This window comes from Aplysia californica, unplaced genomic scaffold, assembly GCF_000002075.1.
Source record: "Aplysia californica isolate F4 #8 unplaced genomic scaffold, AplCal3.0 scaffold00301, whole genome shotgun sequence".
Taxonomy (NCBI): Eukaryota; Metazoa; Mollusca; class Gastropoda; order Aplysiida; family Aplysiidae; genus Aplysia; species Aplysia californica.
Window position 1 is genome coordinate 801,361 of NW_004797571.1, and position 18,983 is coordinate 820,343.

At 38.4% G+C, this 18,983-nt stretch overlaps 1 protein-coding gene across 1 annotated transcript; it reads left to right on the plus strand.

Annotated features, from left to right (window-relative positions):
- Positions 1-678: 678 nt before the first annotated feature.
- Positions 679-18,816, plus strand: LOC101845407 (ribose-phosphate pyrophosphokinase 4; the record flags this gene model as incomplete). The annotated part of the gene is given in 9 exon segments (XM_035970655.1): positions 679-779; positions 3,668-3,957; positions 7,097-7,232; positions 8,943-9,015; positions 11,817-11,910; positions 15,581-15,622; positions 17,411-17,529; positions 18,130-18,317; positions 18,740-18,816. Coding segments are annotated over 8 exon segments (927 nt in total), but the record flags the coding sequence as incomplete, so codon positions are not given.
- Positions 18,817-18,983: the final 167 nt, after the last annotated feature.

An 18,983-nucleotide genomic window follows, 5' to 3' on the forward strand; every position in this document is an offset into this window, starting at 1 on the left:
GTGTGTGTGTGTGTGTGTGTGTGTGTGCGCGTGTGTGTATGTGTGTGTGTGTGGAGAAAGCAAGACCTTCCTTTACGACCGTAAAAGAGGAACAAAAACACTTAAAGTTAATTATTTACTCGGACTATCAAGGCGACGTCCTCCTACCTCCCGGGGCATTTTATCACTGGGTGACGCCGCATGAAGATGAATTCGGAAGAGATAGAGGCTTGCTTCAGCGTTCTTCAATACGTTTAATAGATTAAATTGTTAACGAATATTGCACTATGTGCCCCACATATAAGCTTAACGATATAAATATGAAGCACATTAATTTATCATGTTTTGAAATGTGAAAGTGCCTTTATATAAATTTTGATTGGACGTAATAAGCCTAAGGAAAATCTGCCATATTACATTTAATAATATGACCTATGCCTTTGACAAAATCTTGGATTACGTTTAAACGAAGCCCGCTTTTTACACGGATTGCGTTTAAACAGAGAATCCGCTCAAGGTGAGAATACATGCTTTTGGAATGGGCTGAGTGGTTTTTGTTCAGAACATTGAACTTGACCCCACTTCTGCTGGACTGGTCTGTACGATTATTTTATTCGTTTTTCTTTTCCTCCAGAAACTCCAGTTCTACATTTGAATGTTATTTTGGTATCCGATTAATTTCCGGTTTGAAATTTTACATCCCCGCACAAACATAAACAAATCCAAAGGACCAAAGGAGCCGAACTGGGAAGATTGCCTCTACACCTGACTGTTCCCGTATCCCGGCAAGGTTATCATGCGTAAGCGTCGGAAGATGTTCTGGATGCATTGCACGTAGATTACAACTTCGTTGCTGTATTTTTAAAAATGCTTCAATAAATATATGCAATTCATGTTGGCAGGATGTAAATTGCGACGGGGTCCACATTCGGCTAGATTCAAGAGATCCTTCTCTCTCTCTTACGGCACGGCTACGGACTCGGAGTCTTTACTGGACGTTACTGAGTGACACTGTCTTTACGCAATCTGAGAATCTCATTACTTTTTTCTGTCAGTGGTGTAGTACTAGAATCTAGATCTAGAGTCTAGACAAGAGTAAGAATTCAAGACTCGGCAGGTTACCAGAGTTGTTACGTACGTACTGATACATACATTGTTTCAGATTCGTCTTTTATATCTTACAAGCTGGGCCCCCTTTCGATGAAAGGAACGATCGGTGCTTTAATATCAACTAAAAGTCATTGGCCTACTATATTTACACTCTACTGGAATGGGGCAATAAATCTTGAGAGATTAAAAAAATTATAAGGTCTAGATCTAGATTAGATCTATCGAAGTGATTATTCGGACTCGAGTCCGAATATGAAAAAATGTTATTCGGACTCTGATTCTTGTCCAGCATGACATCACTTCCGACTTCCGACTTCCTGTGACTCGTGACTCCGGCTTCCTGTCCTGCCTCACTCGTGACTCGCCTCAGGCTGGGTAGAGACCGGGATTACTTCGGGCAAAAAGGCGTTTTGTGCAGGATCCGAGTTGTTATCTTTTATGATGAATTTGAGGCCGGCCTGAAAAGTTATAGCGCTTCTAATAAATTTTTATTTGTCAAGAGATCATCAGAAGCAATTAAAGATGGCTCGTTAGCGTGTGTCGGGGTCGGATGGGCGGCCTGCACACGTGTGGCTGTGTGCGTGTCAGGGAGGGGGGGGGCACTATCGGTCCGGGCGTTGAACGTCACATACGCGTCAGTCTTTTTCCCCCTGACAACTGATCATTATTACAATAATAAGCTAATCTTGATGTAGATCTACGGAATGAATTGTGCGCTGGTCTATGGAATCAAAAGTTGCCGTACATGCTCAGCTCTACACAGCAACACAACTTTTTCTTGGTAAACAATCGAGATGACACAGGCCTGTGTATTTGAACGAATCGGTCTTTTTTTTTTACACAGCTCATAATATGCAGGTGCCAGGTCGTCTGCTAATCTTCAATTTTACCTTTTTCTACAACAAAGAAAGTGGGAAACATGGGGGGTGGGGTGGGGGGGGGCGTATCAATGAGGCGGCGGGCATCGGATCGGCAGAAAAGGTGTGGGGGAAACTAAAAAATGGCCGAAAATTGGAAGCACTGAACGTTAGATCTATAGAACGAAGACACTTCCTTTTTTCCGGACCCGAATCTGAATAACATTTTTTCATATTCGGACTCGAGTCCGAATAACGATGGCCAAGGCCTAGATCTATACTCTCAAAACAAAATGCGCCTCGCGAAATATCACTTCCGGATTTTCTGAAATTACAAAGACAGAAGCGTCGGCCTACAAAAGCGATCGGCGAAATAAAGAAATTTAGCTTTTAGCAGCAGCAAAACTGTCTCTAAATTGAAAAAACCAAGGGCGCCATGCTTTGGAGAATATTTTAAAGAATCTTTTGGCGAAAACCGCATGTCGATCGATGCAGCCATTAAAAAGCCTTTTGAATAGCAAGATTCCGCCACCGCAAATAGATAATAGATAATTTCGAGCATGGTTTTTTGACTCACTCATTCATTCATACGGTCATTCATTAATTATTCATTCATGTATCTAATCATTCTTTCATTCAGTCATTTGATTTTCGTTTATTCATACGTTTGTCCTTTCGTGGCTCCATATCGTTTGGGTCTATTGAGTTGTTTCAGTTTAAAAATAAGATACTTTTAAAAATATTTAATCAAATCTTGATACTGAATAAGAATATAATCCTTTTTTTATTATTAATAATATATTGTAACGAACTTGACCCTAGCCGTAGATTCGGAAGTATGCTACGAACTCAACAACTTCTACCAGTTTCCTAATCAAAGTTATTAATAAAACTGGACAGCCCAAGTCAGTCAGTATAAAAGCCAAAACCATACCTGTCTTATCTATTGAGTTGCAAACCTCAATGTGCCAATGCCAGGCGAGGTAGTCGCAAAATAGCAAATTTCAGACTTTGACTTTGAGGATCAATTTGTTTGATAGGGAATCTAACCCAATGACACTCTGACCCAAATTGGATTATGATTCACGCTTAAAGGCACTGATATCGGTTATCATGCAACAAAGCGACATACCTCATTGCTTCAACAGAAAAGAGAACTCTTATTCTACTTTTAACTTGGGGCAACAATGCCGTAAGGGCTTTTGTGGCAAAAGTACGCTCCGATTTCAGAGTAACATTGCCACATGAGCTCTTATCGCAACGTTACACCGAGCAAAATTGCGACATGTGCGATCTTTCTCAATTTCCTCGACAATTTAACCGTGAAATAAAATGACGTTGGTAGCATATCGTGCCATGTTAGGGCCACATTAACATATATATATATATTAGACCTGCATGTTTGCCTACAATCGTATGAAATCCGACAATCGCGCCCCGACCTGCGATCCGGCCGATGCTATCGCTAGGCCCACCTGTATTAGTCAATGTGCGAAGTGTGAGTCCTGGCTGATTGTGTCGTCATTATCTATGCAAATCTATTGTGTTACAGCTGTTCCTGCGTGTTTATTTTAGTATTCATGTGGTATCTGCTTTCTTGCAAATCTTGGTGGTGCCATCTATTTCTATGAATAATTTGATTGCCTGCATTTTCTCTTCATTACGTGCTATCATCATCATCATCATCCCAATAATGTTTGCTGTCTCAATTTCTGTTTTAGTCAGACATCTGAAAAGCTTGACTCAAGTAACTCTTCAAAGTTTTGGCTCTGTGCTCGAACACTGAAGCCCTGAAAACTCACAGCTTCTACTGATGGCGTCCAATGGTGATGTGGTCCTGTTGTATGCACACCCCTCTACGCAGAACTTAGCCCGACAGATAGCAGAGGGCTGCTGTAATGGTACGGGTGTAAGCGATACCAGTGGCCCATCACTTGGTGCAAGCCTGTCAGGGGACGTCCAGAAGAAACGTGTGGTAAATGATGGCATCCTTGCTGCTGGCTCGAAGCATGTATGTTTTGCTGTGCATTGCACTTTACACCCTTTATTTTTTAATCTCTTCTTTGACCTAGTCTGTATGACATAGTAGACAACATAACTGTCTAACATGTTGCTTCTTTTCAAAATCAGGTTTTTCTATATTAACAGTATACATTGACATTCTCCCAAAAGTATGTACTGAAAATCTGGTTCCGCATTGTCTAAAGACGAATAATAGCTTGTTTTATATTTGTTTTAGTAGAGGTTTTACGGCGCTCACAACTGCATAAGGTCATATGAGCGCCAAGGGGTGGATGTCAAAAGAGAAGTCCTTACAGGGAATCAGACTTACACTGCTTTGATAGGTCCTGGTGATTTTAGTTTAAACGAACTTCACGGTATTAAAAGCAGAAAATGCCCATGGAAGATTTTGTAAATCAAACAGTATCCAGCTCAAGTTTGATCCCAGTCAGTTGTTTTAGACTGTACTACATTGAAAGAGCAGGAACATGTAAGACATTATGTGAATGTCACATATATTATAATTATAAGTTAAAAGGTTAAATAGCTTTGTTTCCATTATTCCCTTACAAGGCTCACTAAACTCCAATCTGTGTATTGTCAGAATTACCTTTGCCAAATGTAGAATTGGTTGCTTCTTATGACACATAATGATAATTCTCAAAGAATAATATAGACTGTCTATATGAATATTTTAAATTTCCACTTACTGCTTTAACCATTATTTTTGTGTGAAAAATTCCACTTTTATTATACTTAATGTGTATAGCAAATGCTTTTAGTGGGATGAAAATTTATTTAGTTGTTCATTTTCCATCACAATGAATCTCAATAAGTCTTTGGTCAGATACCACTGGGTCTTGAAAGTAAGCTTCCTTTTCTACGTTCTCAATAAGAGTTACCGGTAGACCGTTATGCCGGTGGTGTGAAAAACCTGTGCAATCAAATGTACATACACACGTATGGTTTTGAAGTGAGTACAACGCTGATGGACATTGAGGCTTTTATCCTGCCACTTTGATTTAGCGGTATGTGTCCTACTTTAAATGTGGACTGCTCTGAAATTATTTAGACTTCTTGTATTCTAGAACAGTAAAACGTTTTTGTCTTTTGATGCCTTGTTTTACTAGTGCTTACTAAGATATGAAATTAATTCTCAAAGAGTTACCATTAAAAATCTCTTGCTACAAAAAGGTGTTATTGTGGAGAAAGTTCTTCTTAATTTAATTATATTTTTATTCATAACAAGACTACTCTTCCTTGAAAAGTTAGAGACCGCAGAGACTAAGTGCAACAGACGTGTATGTGTTTGCTCTGTTTTGGTATTTTTCAATGTTGTGTAAAAAAATTTCTGGTAAAATATTTTTTGAAGAATTCTTGCTTCAGCCTTATGATTTCAGGTAACTTGCCTCTTCTCATGAAGTTTTACTGGTAATCATCTCTTCTGCTTGCTTCCCAAATGTGTGTTATCCTGGGCTTCCCAAGCTAATTTGAGATGTAGTTGTTTTGGGGTTTTTTTTTGCTGTATTGTAGAAGGCTTTTACTGCCTATTTCAACGCACACACCTCACTTTAACATGGTGGTCTGTTCTCTAATGATCTGCATGGCTGCTAGATGTCTTTCGAAGTTACTGTTCTGACTTAACATGCTTATAGTGTGTGGGCTCACAATTGACCTGTGTAAGAATGAAAGAAGCTATACTTTTAACTCGCGTTGGAGAGCACTAGGAAAAATTTGTTCCTTTCATTTCTTGTTTTTATTTGTTTTTTAAAACGCAGAATACTCTAAATCAATTAGTGTTATAATGTCCAACTGCTTTCCTTTTAGATATCAACTTTTAATATTTAATGTTTGATATTCCGGAACATCTATATGTATACATACATGAAAGGATTAGCCGTGTGTGTTTTACTTGTCAGAAGGGGTTATTGTGCTTACAGCAGTTTCTGTTTAACCTGAAGCGGTTTAACACAAAATTCCTGTTACCTGGAAAGGATTTCAAACGCAAAGTCTACTTAATATAAAGAAATTTTCTGGTCACATGAAGTTCATGTTCTCAGGGTTTTACCATATTTCTTTTTTTAACATAGGCAAGAGATAAGGGGTGTATAAGGGTTCTTAGGAAAATGGGGGCTGGGTTGGGTTATCTGCAAGTGCAGTTCCTTAGAAATGCCAGATGTTTTTGGGATGTGCGTAAATAAGATACAAACCAAGCAAACCAGCCTGCCTCTTGGAAATATCTCCTTGATTATTCAAAAAAACTAAAATGATGAGATCGGGTCCTGACAGAAAACACTGGGCTTTATGTGTGTTTTTATTTGCTGTTAAAGACTTCTATCAATTGGCTCCAGGCTTCGTTTATTTCGGTGCTATCAAGCTGTGAATGCATTATGGTAGCTAGTAAGCAGTGTGAAGCTTGTAATCTTTCATTTATTTTTACCTGAAACTTTAAATTTCAAATCAGTTTCAAAATTTGTGTCGAGATTGGGTTGATGTTTGCAGACTTTAAATTGGACTGCTTTGGTATTTTACAAGTTGTTGTGTTAAAATCCTGTACAGCAAGTCGGTCTTACTTTTATACCTTTCTGTCTTGGCTCCCCCAAGAGAGTGTAGACTCAATTCTCACCAACAGGAGTTGCAGCTGTTTAGTTAATGAAACAATGCACAAGTGTGCTCAGGGGTACATATGTGATATTAACTTTTGTGTTTCATTTGGGGTTTGGTTGTTTTTTTCAGTTCCCCCTCCTATCCTCTTTTATCTAACTTTTAAGCTTGAGGTCCAACCTTTGAAATGATATACGTGTCAATGCCAACTTGAGTTAAAAGACAGATGCAACTTCGCACAAAGATGGAGATACTTGATGAAGATTCTCCCCTCATAGGAATCAAACGCACGTCTGACTAAAATTAAACCAGGCCAGATATCCTAAGGGAAGACGTAATGTTCTGTCTTTGAAACTACTGACTCCTCATTATACAGTATTGATGTATAAATTCAACGACTGAAACAGCTTTATTATTTCTTGCACTTTGTGACCTTCGCTTTATTTATTCATATGTTTAAATTGGGGGGTTCTCTTTTAAAGAGTCTGACCCAAAACCATGCTGTTTCCCGTGTGCTAAAATTTTTGTCTGTAATGCTTTGCCAGAAAATGGAGAGGTCCTTCTCAGCCGTCACGACAGCGCGACATGTCGAGTTCCGCGACACAATCCAGTGGAAGAAGTTTGCAGACGGCTTCCCTAACCTCTTTATTGAGGATGTGAAGTACATGGCAGGCAAAGATGGTGAGTTGTCTCTACTCCAATTTTTGTTATGTCTTTTGGGAGGGAAGGAGGCTGTGGACACAGCATTAGTTCCTTTATGCAGGGCTAAAAGCTACTATTTTGGTACAATTAGACCGAATACGACAACATTTTACTGTGACCTTCAAAAATAAACATTAAATTTTGTTGAAAGGAGTGTAAAATGCTTACAATTACGTTTTTTTCTTATAGGGAAACTACACAACTGTCCATGGTGTAATGATCTTTTGTTTCATCATAGCATGCTGAAAAACATGAATGGGTGGTTGGCTGGTGCTCTTCTGTGGTTTGCTCCTTCTTTCCGATCAATCCTGATCTCTCTTCCCTTTTTTATTCGCATGTTACTGTCTAGTAACACCTCTAATCTTTGGCACGTATATGACCTAATTGTTTTGCAAATGCTGTAAAACTCTCTCTAGAACTTAAACTCACAGAAAATGTGAGTAAGATTCCCAGGTAGGGGTGTTGTTTTTGCAGGGTGTCTCCATCTGTCAGCTGGGGGGGTGCTGTTTCTCACTGAACCGCTACCAACCCTCAAGGGCAGGTTCAAAGCAGCTGGCCTTTTATATGATCTAAATGTGAGGCAGCGTGGTGGAATCAGGCTCTCGTCAAAATAATCAAAGTGAAGAAACTTTCATTTTTCTGCAGGTTTGTGAATTTTTATAAAATTTTTGTTTTCTGGCTCAACATCTTTCATGCCCATTAAAGAACCCATTTCTGTGTGGATTTTTCTGAAAAATGTTGATTAAAGGCACAAAAAATGTAAATTTTCAGTTACCACGGACTCTTAAGTTAAGGAAATAACTAATCTTTGGCGACCATTTTCTCACTAATTTTCCCTGAAAACAAGTGACCCCCACCTCCTTCATTCGCAAATATCTCGACTTGTATTCAAGATAAATGGATATTTTTTTTCGTCCAAATAAAGACAAGTGAACAAGCTTTAAGATGATACCAATAACTGTAAATGCCCAAAAATTGACGAGAGCTTGATTCCACCACGATGCCTCACAAATTGTGTCGATGGGGGCGTAGAAGATGTACACTCATTTTGCGTATGTTTACTGAAGGTCTGGCTGAGAGAAAAGTGTTACCCTTGAAATCCCAAAATGTCAGGCCAGCATTTGACCAGACCTGTAGGGATGTCCCGTTGTTCCTGGTGAAACGTACTCCCCCTCAGCCTGGGTTGGCCCTCACAAGATAGGTCAAAGCCTGCCTACCTCCTTAATGATCTAAGTGTAGAATTGGGGCATAAAACACCTACATTGAAACCCCCCCCCCCATTCCCGATTAAAATACAGGACCTGTGTGTCTAATTTAGGTTGGCAGATGATAAATGGATACAACACTTGACGACCAAAAAAACCCAACAAAAAAATGAAAAAACAAAAACATCAAGACCTGTGTGTGTGTGTTTTAGGTTCATGCAGGGAAAAAGAATTAAACAATTAAGCAGGTGGTTGGCAGATGCTATGGCGTGGTTTGCTCATTTTTTGTCAAACATCTATTGTTCCTTTCTATCCTCCTTCTTTTTCATGTTTGTCACTTTCTTGTTACGCCTCTATATGACCGATTTGTGTTGCAAGTGTTGTAAATTCTTATTAATTACGGTACTCAAAACAACTAATGACTGTCTGAATGTGTAACTGCATGTTGGTTTTTTTTGTTTGTTTGTTTTGTTTTTTTTCTCAGTGATCTTCATTGGCAGCTTCCACTCCCCTGAAGTTGTGTTTGAGCAACTGTCTGTGCTCTATTCTTTTCCCAGGTGAGTGTCGTGGGTGGTTTGAGAGCACCACTGGTAGGTCCTACTTCTTTACTTGTCCTCTGTTGTTTTAATCTGTCTGTCTTACTTTTTCCCAGCACTAAATGACCAATATTGTGTCGATGTGCTTCTCTTTACTCTAACGAACTCCAACCAGGTGAGTGTGTAGAAGTTGGGTTGATTACATCTTGTTGTTTGAAGTGAGATTTTTGTCGCTCCTGTCTCTGCTTAATGGGCTTTTTTTCATTTCGTTTTGTTTCAGGTTTCTTTCAATATATAGTTCAAGTTGTTAGGAGGCCAAACCTCTGAACTTAACGGGAGGAGCTACTGAGGACCATTTTCTATGTTTGCTGCCCGAGATCATGTCTAAGTACATATATATATAAGTTAGGCATAGTAAAATCTCTTGATATGCTATTTTTGGGGGTAGCTATGGAAACGGCCGCCATCTTGAAAATAAAAAATGAATTTCAAATCCCTAAGGCTTTCTTACCAAATTTGGTGAAAGTATACCTGAACTAGACCTTATCAGCATAACAGTGAGCTTGTTTAAATAAGTGCAAAAGAAAAAAAAAAGAGAATTTTCCCAAAGTATAAAAAACTTTTTTTCAAAAATTAGTTGCGTAATCGCTTTCCAGTGGAAAAGGGTTTTTTTTTTGTTGCAAATATCTCTCTGTTACATCGATGGCAGCCTTGCCATTTATGTTTCCTGAAAGTTTCATGTCAAAAGGATGAAAGCTAAGGAAGGAGTAGGAAAAACACTGCAGAAAAATGACATTTTGCGAAAAATGACAATTATTGTCAAAATTCACCATATTAACCCACCCTCATGTTTTCAAAGGCAATTTACGAGGAGAATAAAGACTTTCTCAATTCTCTCCATGCTATTTTTAGACAAAGTACTAGTTGATCTTCAAAACTCAACCAACATCTCTATGTGCACAGCCTGACTCAAAATCAACAAAATCAAGGGTCGCTGCCCTTAATGTTCACTTCTGATCTGTGGGTGGTTGGTGGGTTGTCTGGTGTTGTTTGCTCCTTCTCTCCTAACAAATATCTATCGCCCTTTTCTATTTTCCTCGTTTTTTTGTGTTTGTTACTCTCTTGTAACACCACTAATCTTCATAATCTTCAGCACTTCTGATACAATGGGATGAAAAGCCCCAAAGAATTGTTGAAACTGCTGAAGTTCAGAAACAGCCTTTCGTCGCTTCAGAACTATTTTTCCAAAGTGTGCTTTAATAAAGAGTGCTCTTTGGACAAAATAGTATGTACACTGTGTGGAAAAAAATAGTATGTACACTTTGGACAAAATTGTATGTACACTTTAGACAAAATTGTATGTACACTTTGGACAAAATAGTATGTACACTTTGGACAAAATAGTATGTACACTTTGGACAAAATAGTATGTACACTTTGGACAAAATAGTATGTACACTTTGGACAAAATAGTATGTACACTGTGGACAAAATAGTTCTGAGCCCCGTTTATCATGTATCATTTGAGACAACAAACATGCAGTCGATATTGTCCAAAATGACAATCCACTGTCAAGGAGGAGGAGTGAAGTGGTTGTTTTAGACTGGTGGATGTCGTTATGATATTATAAAAACTCAAAAGAAGGGGGTGATTGAGGGGAGGGGGTGAGGTGAGAAGTGTTTATGTGTACAAGTGATTGTACAGGTTTTACTGTACTTGTGTTTAGAAGCCTCTTGTTTTTCTCAGGCTCTGATTTGTGGCTTTTGAAGAATGTTGGACTCTGACAGAGTTGTAATGCGCATAGAGTATACCGTTGAGCGTGGATATGCACTATATAAATGCAGTTATTATTGTTGTCATATTATTGAGATTACTATACTGCTTTTATATAATAAATGTTAATACATTTGTGAGGTGAAATCAGGCGCTTGTCAAAACAATAAAATCAAAGAAACCGGCATATTTCTAGGCGTTGGGTGATTTTTTTCGAATTTTCTTTCTTTGGCTCAGCACTCTGTATGTCCTGTTAAAAACACATTTCTGTGTGGATGTTTCTGTAAAACGTTGATTCAAGATGCAAAAAAAAATCTAAATTTCCAGTTTCCAAGGACTTTCAAGCTTTGCAAATCTTTAAACTTAGGCGGCCATTTACTCGCTAATTTTTCCTCTCAGACCAGGTGACCCCGACCTCCTTCTATTGCAAATATCTTGACTTCTATTCAAGTTAGATGGGTATTTTTTTCCCCAAAAGCAAAACAAATGAACAAGCGGAAGACAATTTAAACTTAGTGGAATGTTGGCATGACTGTGCTGCTATGAAAGGGAGAAAGCTTACGCCATTTTGTTCTTATCAACATAAAGTCTGTGCTCCTCTACGGCTGCGAAACTTGGAAGACAGCAAAGACAGTACTGAATAAAGTCTAGATTTTCATCAACAGATGTGTGAGGAGTATTCTAAAAATTAAGTGGCAGGATAGAATAAAAAGTGAAGAGCTGTAGGAATGGACAGAACGAAAGGATATAGAAATAGAAATAGAACTAATAAAGTGGCGATGGATGGGACACACCTTTAAGAAAGCCCAATGGAAACATTACAAGACAGTCACTGCAGTGGAACCCACTTGGAGCATGAGGCAGGGGTAGGCCACGGGGAACATGGAGGAGATGAGTGGAAAGGGACATGAGAGAGATGAAGCTCACTTGGAACGAGCTGGGAAGGATGGCACAGGACAGAGATAAATGGAAGGAGCTTGTATGTGGCCTATACCCTGCCAGGGGTGAAAGGCATTGATGATGATGATGATTTTCTTCTTATACGCAGGTACCTGGCCCGATCATTTCACTTCATCTTACCGTATTTCCCTACGGGCACCATGGAGAGGGTGGACCAAGAGGGACAGATTGCCACTGCCAAGGTCAGGAAAATTGACTCTTTTTTTTTTTCTTTACTGTCCCCACACACTTTTTCCTTTGAAAGTGGCTATTCTCACCCGCCCGGAAGTTCTCGCAAGATCAACTCCTCCCCTCTTCTTTCTCTCTCTCTGTCTCTTTCTGAATACTGTCTATCGGTGTGGACGATCAAATTGACCAAAACAAAGTTAAAAAATAGTGTTAAAACACAAAAGTAAATTAATTTGGTTGTCTACATAGATGCTACGGCTATTTAACTTTTCGAATCGCTCCTCCTCTCTCTCTTTCTCTCTCTCTCCACTGCCCACAGACAAAATTGTACGCTTTTAGTAGGCTATAATGGAACGTTTGTTCACGGCACAGAATTCTACAATTTTTCTGTTACCACGGTGTAGAAATTCTGTGGTTTAGGGTGAACGCAAAATTTGGTGAACGCGCACCGGGTGAGAATAGCCACAAGACTCGCCTGCACTATTCTCACTCCGGGTGAGAATAGAGGTGGCCTTTTCCTTTTATGTGTATAATGATCGTTTCTTCTTTTATTGTTGTTGTGAGTACCTTTTTGGTAGGCTACTTCTTACACCCACCGCTCTCCTCTTTTTGTTTGCCTTTTTAACTTTCTTGCATTATTTGCTGTTGGTTTTTCTTTTTGCTCGCTGTGTCATCATTTTAAAAAGTATTTGGAATGTTTGCATTGTCCATTTTCTTCTTCTTTTTTTTCGTTTGGGGTGAAGGTACTTATAATTTTAATTACCGTTTTTTGACATTTAAAAATTATTTTAGATATCGATTATATCAATTTACATTTTCTGTCTTGAACATTTGCTTTATTGTTGAATAACCTTTTTTGGTTGGAATTTTTGTAATGTCTATTAAAATTTTTCTGCTCTTTTGTGTTATGAATTCTCCAAATAAAAAAAAAAACTTGGAATGTTGGGCATTTTGACTTTTCCTTGTTATTTAACAGTTTTAGATGTTTTTAATGATAGCTTACCGTTGCTGTTCTTTACAATGTTATAGATGTTGATTTTCCATTGTTGTTTGGCATGTTGGTTTTGTATTTATACTGTTACTGTTAAGTAAGTTTTTTAAAGATTTTTACGGGGGCTCTCGTGGCATAGAGGTTAAGGTTTTCGCCTCTCATTCAAAGGTCCCGGGTTCGAATCCGGGTAGCAACAGATAATATTTTTTTGTCTAAAATTGTCTCCTTTCACCTCCTTTCCTGCTCTCTAACATTGTTCTGTTGTCTGCTTTCATCTCCTCTTCCTGTCCCCACCCCCTCACCTCCTTTGCCCCTTCCTTTGTGCTCCTGACTCTTTCTGCAGCCTTTCTACTCCTACTCCTTGGCTCCTTCTTACCTCTGTCTTTCAGCCACACCCCTGATCTTCTGGTAGGAAAGATGTACACCTAGCCTTATCGGACAAGGGCGAAAAATTTCAGAGGTCCAGTGTGCAAGTTGCGCATGTTAAAGATCCCTTGGTGGTCTAAAATCAATAAAAATAGGTTTCGGCCGCCACCCAGGCAAAATTCAAAATTTCCTACCAACTGAAAAAGTTTAATGTGATCCACGCGCTCTAATGACCTTATGCAGTTGTGAGCTCTTTAAAACACTTACAAAAAAAAAAAAAGTTTTTACAACTAGAACTGAGTGCCACCCGTAATGGTAACTTCGTTTATGTTTTTCCTTGTTTTTTTTAACTTACAAGTTTTACTTTCCTTTTAATGTCACGATACTGCTTTTTAATTTGGAATGTAGGGATATGCTCAACCTTACTAGTTGGTATGATGGAAAATGGAATAGACAATACCGCTGCTGTCATTTTAAAAAGTACGTTAAATGCAGTTTTTACAATTTTACAGGAGAGCCAAAAAAAAAAAAAATTCCAATGTTATAACCAAGAAAACAAACTCTTTGCAAATATTCCGAGTCAGTATTCCTAAGAATACAATTTTGATAATAACTTTCAAAATTATCTTGAAAGAAAATATTGTTTTCTTGGAAACAGCATTCAGATTTTTGTCTCTCCTGTAAAATTGTAAAATTTGCTTATACTGTACTTTTAAAAATGATGCCAGAATAATGCTAGATGCAACAGATATCTAACAGGGGTTTTCACCATCTCCATCATCATCAACATCATAATCATCAGTATTGAGAAATGGAGTGAGCGAGTAAGTGATAGGGATAGAGAGGGAAAAACAGAGAGAGGGATATTTATATATATGTGTATTTTGTGTCATGGATGCTAGTGAAAACACACTGTCAATTTCATTCAACAGAGAAAGAAGCCTTAAAATTTATCCTTTGCCAACTTCATGTCATCGTAGTCATGATCATTTTGTTGTCATATCATGGTTGAAAATATACTTTTTACCTTTTATCTGTTTCCTCTTCATTGTAAGCAAAAATACTTTTTTTTAAATGTAGCATTTGGTACTTTCTTTTCCTTGTCCACTTCAGTATTTCAAGTCACTGACATCTTGTGTTCACATAAGAAAATATAACTTTATGTTGTATGGCGCCTCTTTAGACACAGAAGGATATTTTAATGGTTGAACATTTTTTTTCTTCTCAGACAGTTTAATTTTCTAGTAAAAAATAGTGCAAAAAAAATTCATCCTGCTCATGAAGATTTTAAACTCCCACTCTGCTGGTAGCTTTTGTGTTTGTAGGTGATGGGCTGTCTGGTGTGGCCGGCTCCTTTTACTTCTCCCCTCGGTTGCTTTTGACACTTTCCTTTTCCGTTCCTTGGAAAATGTTGCAGTTTTCTCGCTGACTTATTGCAAGTTTCTGCTTAACATTAACTGCAAATGACACAACAACTAAAACAGCAACGTTTGCGAGAGAACACGAGTGATTAGCAGGTGCTCTTATGTGGTTTGCTCCTTCTTTCCTATCAAGCATCTTGCGTCTTTACCTTTCCTTCTTTTATTTGCATGTTACTCATAAGTACCATCTCTAATTTTTGGCGCCTATTTGTCCGATTTGTGTTACAAGTGCCGTAAAACTCTTTCCAAAACCAGCATCGACTGCAAAAATTACTATAACAATAACACTGACAGACTAAACCCTTCTAACGGCAACAGCTGCATTCCCACAATCATCAGTTCCAACAAGAACAACAGCGCAACAACAGCAAAAACACCGGTGTATTAACCAGCAACAGCAGCATACAACAAGACAACCACAGCAACAGCCATGACAAACGGTACCACTACTTTTGACAACAAGAACCACAACAACAATATCACCAAAGAAGAAAATGAATAACATAATACCTTGTCACTACTACTTTCACCTCCATCACCACCACCACTACCAACAACAACAATAACAACAACAGCAGAAACAACAACAGTATTGGAGGCAATGGCTCTGGTGAGAATTCATTTTGTAAGGTCGCAGATGTGTGCAAGAGAGAAATTTTTGCTGATCCCGTGTTCCTTCTAAATCCGTCGGCCAGGCATGCACATATGCGCACACACACACACACACGCACACACACACACAAGCACACACACACTCACACACACACACACCCATAAACAAACAAACAACAACAGCAACATAGATTTCATATGAACCAAGAGGAGACTTGTTCTTTATTTGACGAACTGTGTGAAGATCTTCTCATCTGTCAGTCCTGGTGACATACTGTCTTACTATTCCTCAAGACTGCTCATGCTGTCCTGGTGGGTGGTTGGAGGGCGCAAGAGGTAGGTCCTACTTCTTCCTCCTTCTTCTTTTATTTTCTTCTTTGGTCTCATTTATGTTCTACACTGGCAAACAATATTTTGTCAGCATGTTTTTATTTTTTGTGAGATTTTGTTTTTTTCCACTTGTTTGAATCCAATGTCAAGCACTGATTTTTTATTTTTTAAATATTTTTTTTGCTTGACTTACAGTTTTTGGAAAGTTCTGTTATTCTTCGAATTCACCATGTTTCATTATTTCTCCAAAACTGTGGACTTGATGATGACTGTTTAGATATCGCCATTTTTTATTCTTTTATTCTCTGGATTCAATTTGTTTTCCTATTTCTTCAAGACTGTTGACTGTTTAGATACCAGCATATGTGGTGCATTGATTTCTTTCTTCATCTTGCATGCAAAAGACAAGAGTTCAATGTGTGTGTGGGGATGACAATTTTTTTACTGTTTCAATTTTCCTCCTAGGAGGAGCAGAGTGTTTGCTTGATTTCATTGTCCCTATGGGCCTTATCTGTGGGTGGTTGCAGGGTGCACTAGTGTGTTCTGGTTCTGTACCAGTATCTGTTTACTTCAGGATTTAATATAATGGCTGTCATGCTGCTGATATGCCAAAAGAATCGATTCCAATTAATATTTGGTATCTCTTCACTGGCACTTTTTAAATAATAGTATTTAAAAATGTAAAAAGAAAAAACCCTCACCTGTTACTGGAATCTCAAGTAGTGAATGTGGGTTATCACTTTTCTGGCACTTTTTAGATAATAGTAGTGTACAAAGTTTGTGAAAAAAAACAACCTTACCTGTTACCACTGGCCCAAGAACTTTATGGGTGGATGATGCCATTTGTAGATTTAAATTCTTTTTTTCTCTCAGCTGTTTTTTCGCTACCTTAGAATTACAAAGTTCTATCTGACAATTTGGGCCATTTTGAGTTACTAAGACCATGAAGTCAGAAACCAAATATTATATCTGCTCTATCAAAATCTTAAGATTATTCGAATTCGTTATCAAGGTATTCAAAGAAATGCATTCGAAATAGCTTGACATGTTGTGAAACTCAAAATTTTTAACGTCAAATTTCGCAAAACTAGGTACTGAGCAGATAGAACTATGTAATTCTGAGGTAGAGATTTGTTCGTGCTGTTAATCCCTACACTACTGAGCCTTAAACTGTCTTTCGCTCTTTGGTAATGCTGAATCGAGAAGCTGACCTTGGGTGAAAAAGTGGATATCTGCTTTTCATTAATTTTGATGTTTTGTACATGTCAGTTGGCATAAAAAATGTCATTTTCTTTTCTCTTGTTCAAGTCCAGAAATGATTGTTCATGTAGATAGTTGGCGATTGCTCCTTCTTTTCTATCAAACATCTATTGTCTTTACCTCCCCTCTTTCTTTTTTGTGTGTTTTACTCTCTTGTTATTCATCTAATCTTCAGCCTTTATATGACCTTATTGTGTTGCAAGTGCCATAAAAAATAAAACTTACAAAAACTGAATCAAGAAGCTGACCTTGGAAAGTGCATTTCTGTTTTTCTTTAATGGGAATGTTTCCGACATTTTTATAAGCATTAACATTCCTTTTTTTTTTTTCCTCTCGAACGAGCCATGAAACTTTAACTGTAAAGTCTTTCTATCAACCAGCAAGTGATGATGGCTCATTTTTGTTGTTTTGTTTGGTTTTAAATTTCAGACTGTGGCTGCCCTGATTTCCAAACAACTGTCTCATCGTAACTAAAGTCTTTCTATCAATCAGCAAGTGATGATGGCTTTTGTTTTGTTTTGTTTTTAATTTCAGACTCTGGCAACTTTGATCTCCAACATCCCTCTCAGTGCTCGAGGCCCAGCACAGATCATTATATATGATATTCATGTCCTGCAGGAGCGATTTTATTTCTCTGACAATGTCATACCCAGGTGAGGATAATTTTGTTTGCCTTATTTTGACCGGTTCAGTGTCAGGTCTATCTGTTGGTAATGATCTTAATTGAGTTGATTGGAATGCAAAGAAACACTTACATTTATGATCTGTTGGTAGAGTGCTGTTTCAGTTTGTTCCTTCTTTTGACCCATTCAATGTCGAGTCTATCCTTAAGTAATTATCGAAATTGAGTTGATTGGGATGTAAAAAACACCTACATTTAAAATCTGTTGATTAAGTGAATGGAAATCGAGTTATTTGCGATTGAAGGGGGGGGGGTGCATGGTTTCAGAGGTAAAATAAGCGAGAAAAGGGCCGCCAAAGTTTGGTGACTTCCAAAGCATGAGAGTCCTTGGAAACTGCAAATTTACATTTTTGTGCCTTTAATCAAAGGTTTTTGTTAAAATCCACAGAGTAATGTGTTTTTAAACAGACATGAAAGTGTTGAGTCAAAGAAACAAAATTTTGATAAAAATTGCCATATGGGTCAAGAAAATGCCAGTTTGTTTGATTTCATTATTATGACGAGCGCCTTTATTTCACTAAGATGCAACAAAATTAGTGAAGGATACACCTCATCACTTCCTCCATCACAGACTAGAAACGGCGATCCCGCTTCTCCAACGAGCCATCTCAGAGCAGCCGGACCCGGACAGCATCATGATTGCTTTCCCCGATGACGGGGCTTACAAGCGCTTTCATCAGTTCTTCCCCGACGACTCGAAGCTGATTGTGTGTGTGAAGAAGCGCGAAGGGAAGAACAGAGTCGTCACAATCAAAGATGGTGAGTAGCCAGGCGGTGATGGAGACCGGTCATCCAGAAGGGATGGTATGAGACATCATGGAAAAGTATTGTAGTAATTGCAACTTTCTCTGGGTGAAATTTTATTAAATGATTTTTCAGAGAATCTAGATTATTTGTTGATATTATAGGCACTTCCGTATGAGTTTGATGTCATGTTGCTTTTGGGAGGTGTTTACGCTTCCTGCCTGCCTGAGAATCCTTTATCCCTGACCTTTTATAGCCTCTCAGCAGTGTCTGTAATATATGTTTAGGCTATTTGCCTTGTACTTAATACATATAATAAATTTGATTCCGTAATTAGGAAGATATTTTTGTATTGTGTACTTTTATCTTTCTGCATGTCTGTAATGTGTACTGTGGCAGTCAGCATTTTCTTATTTCTTTTGTCTTTCCTTGTCCAGGTCACCCTAAGGGGAAGCGCGTCATCATCGTGGATGACCTGGTGCAGTCTGGCGGGACGCTCAGAGAGTGTGGCAAGGTACGCCGCTATTTGCAGTCTATTTTATACTATACTACTATAGTTGTGAGGGTGTGGGGACGGAGCGGTTAGTGCGCTCGTCTCGGAAGCGGAAAGTCCAGATTCTAGCTTCGATTCGGACACAGATTTTTTTCACCCCCTCCTACCCATCCAGCAGTAATGTGGGT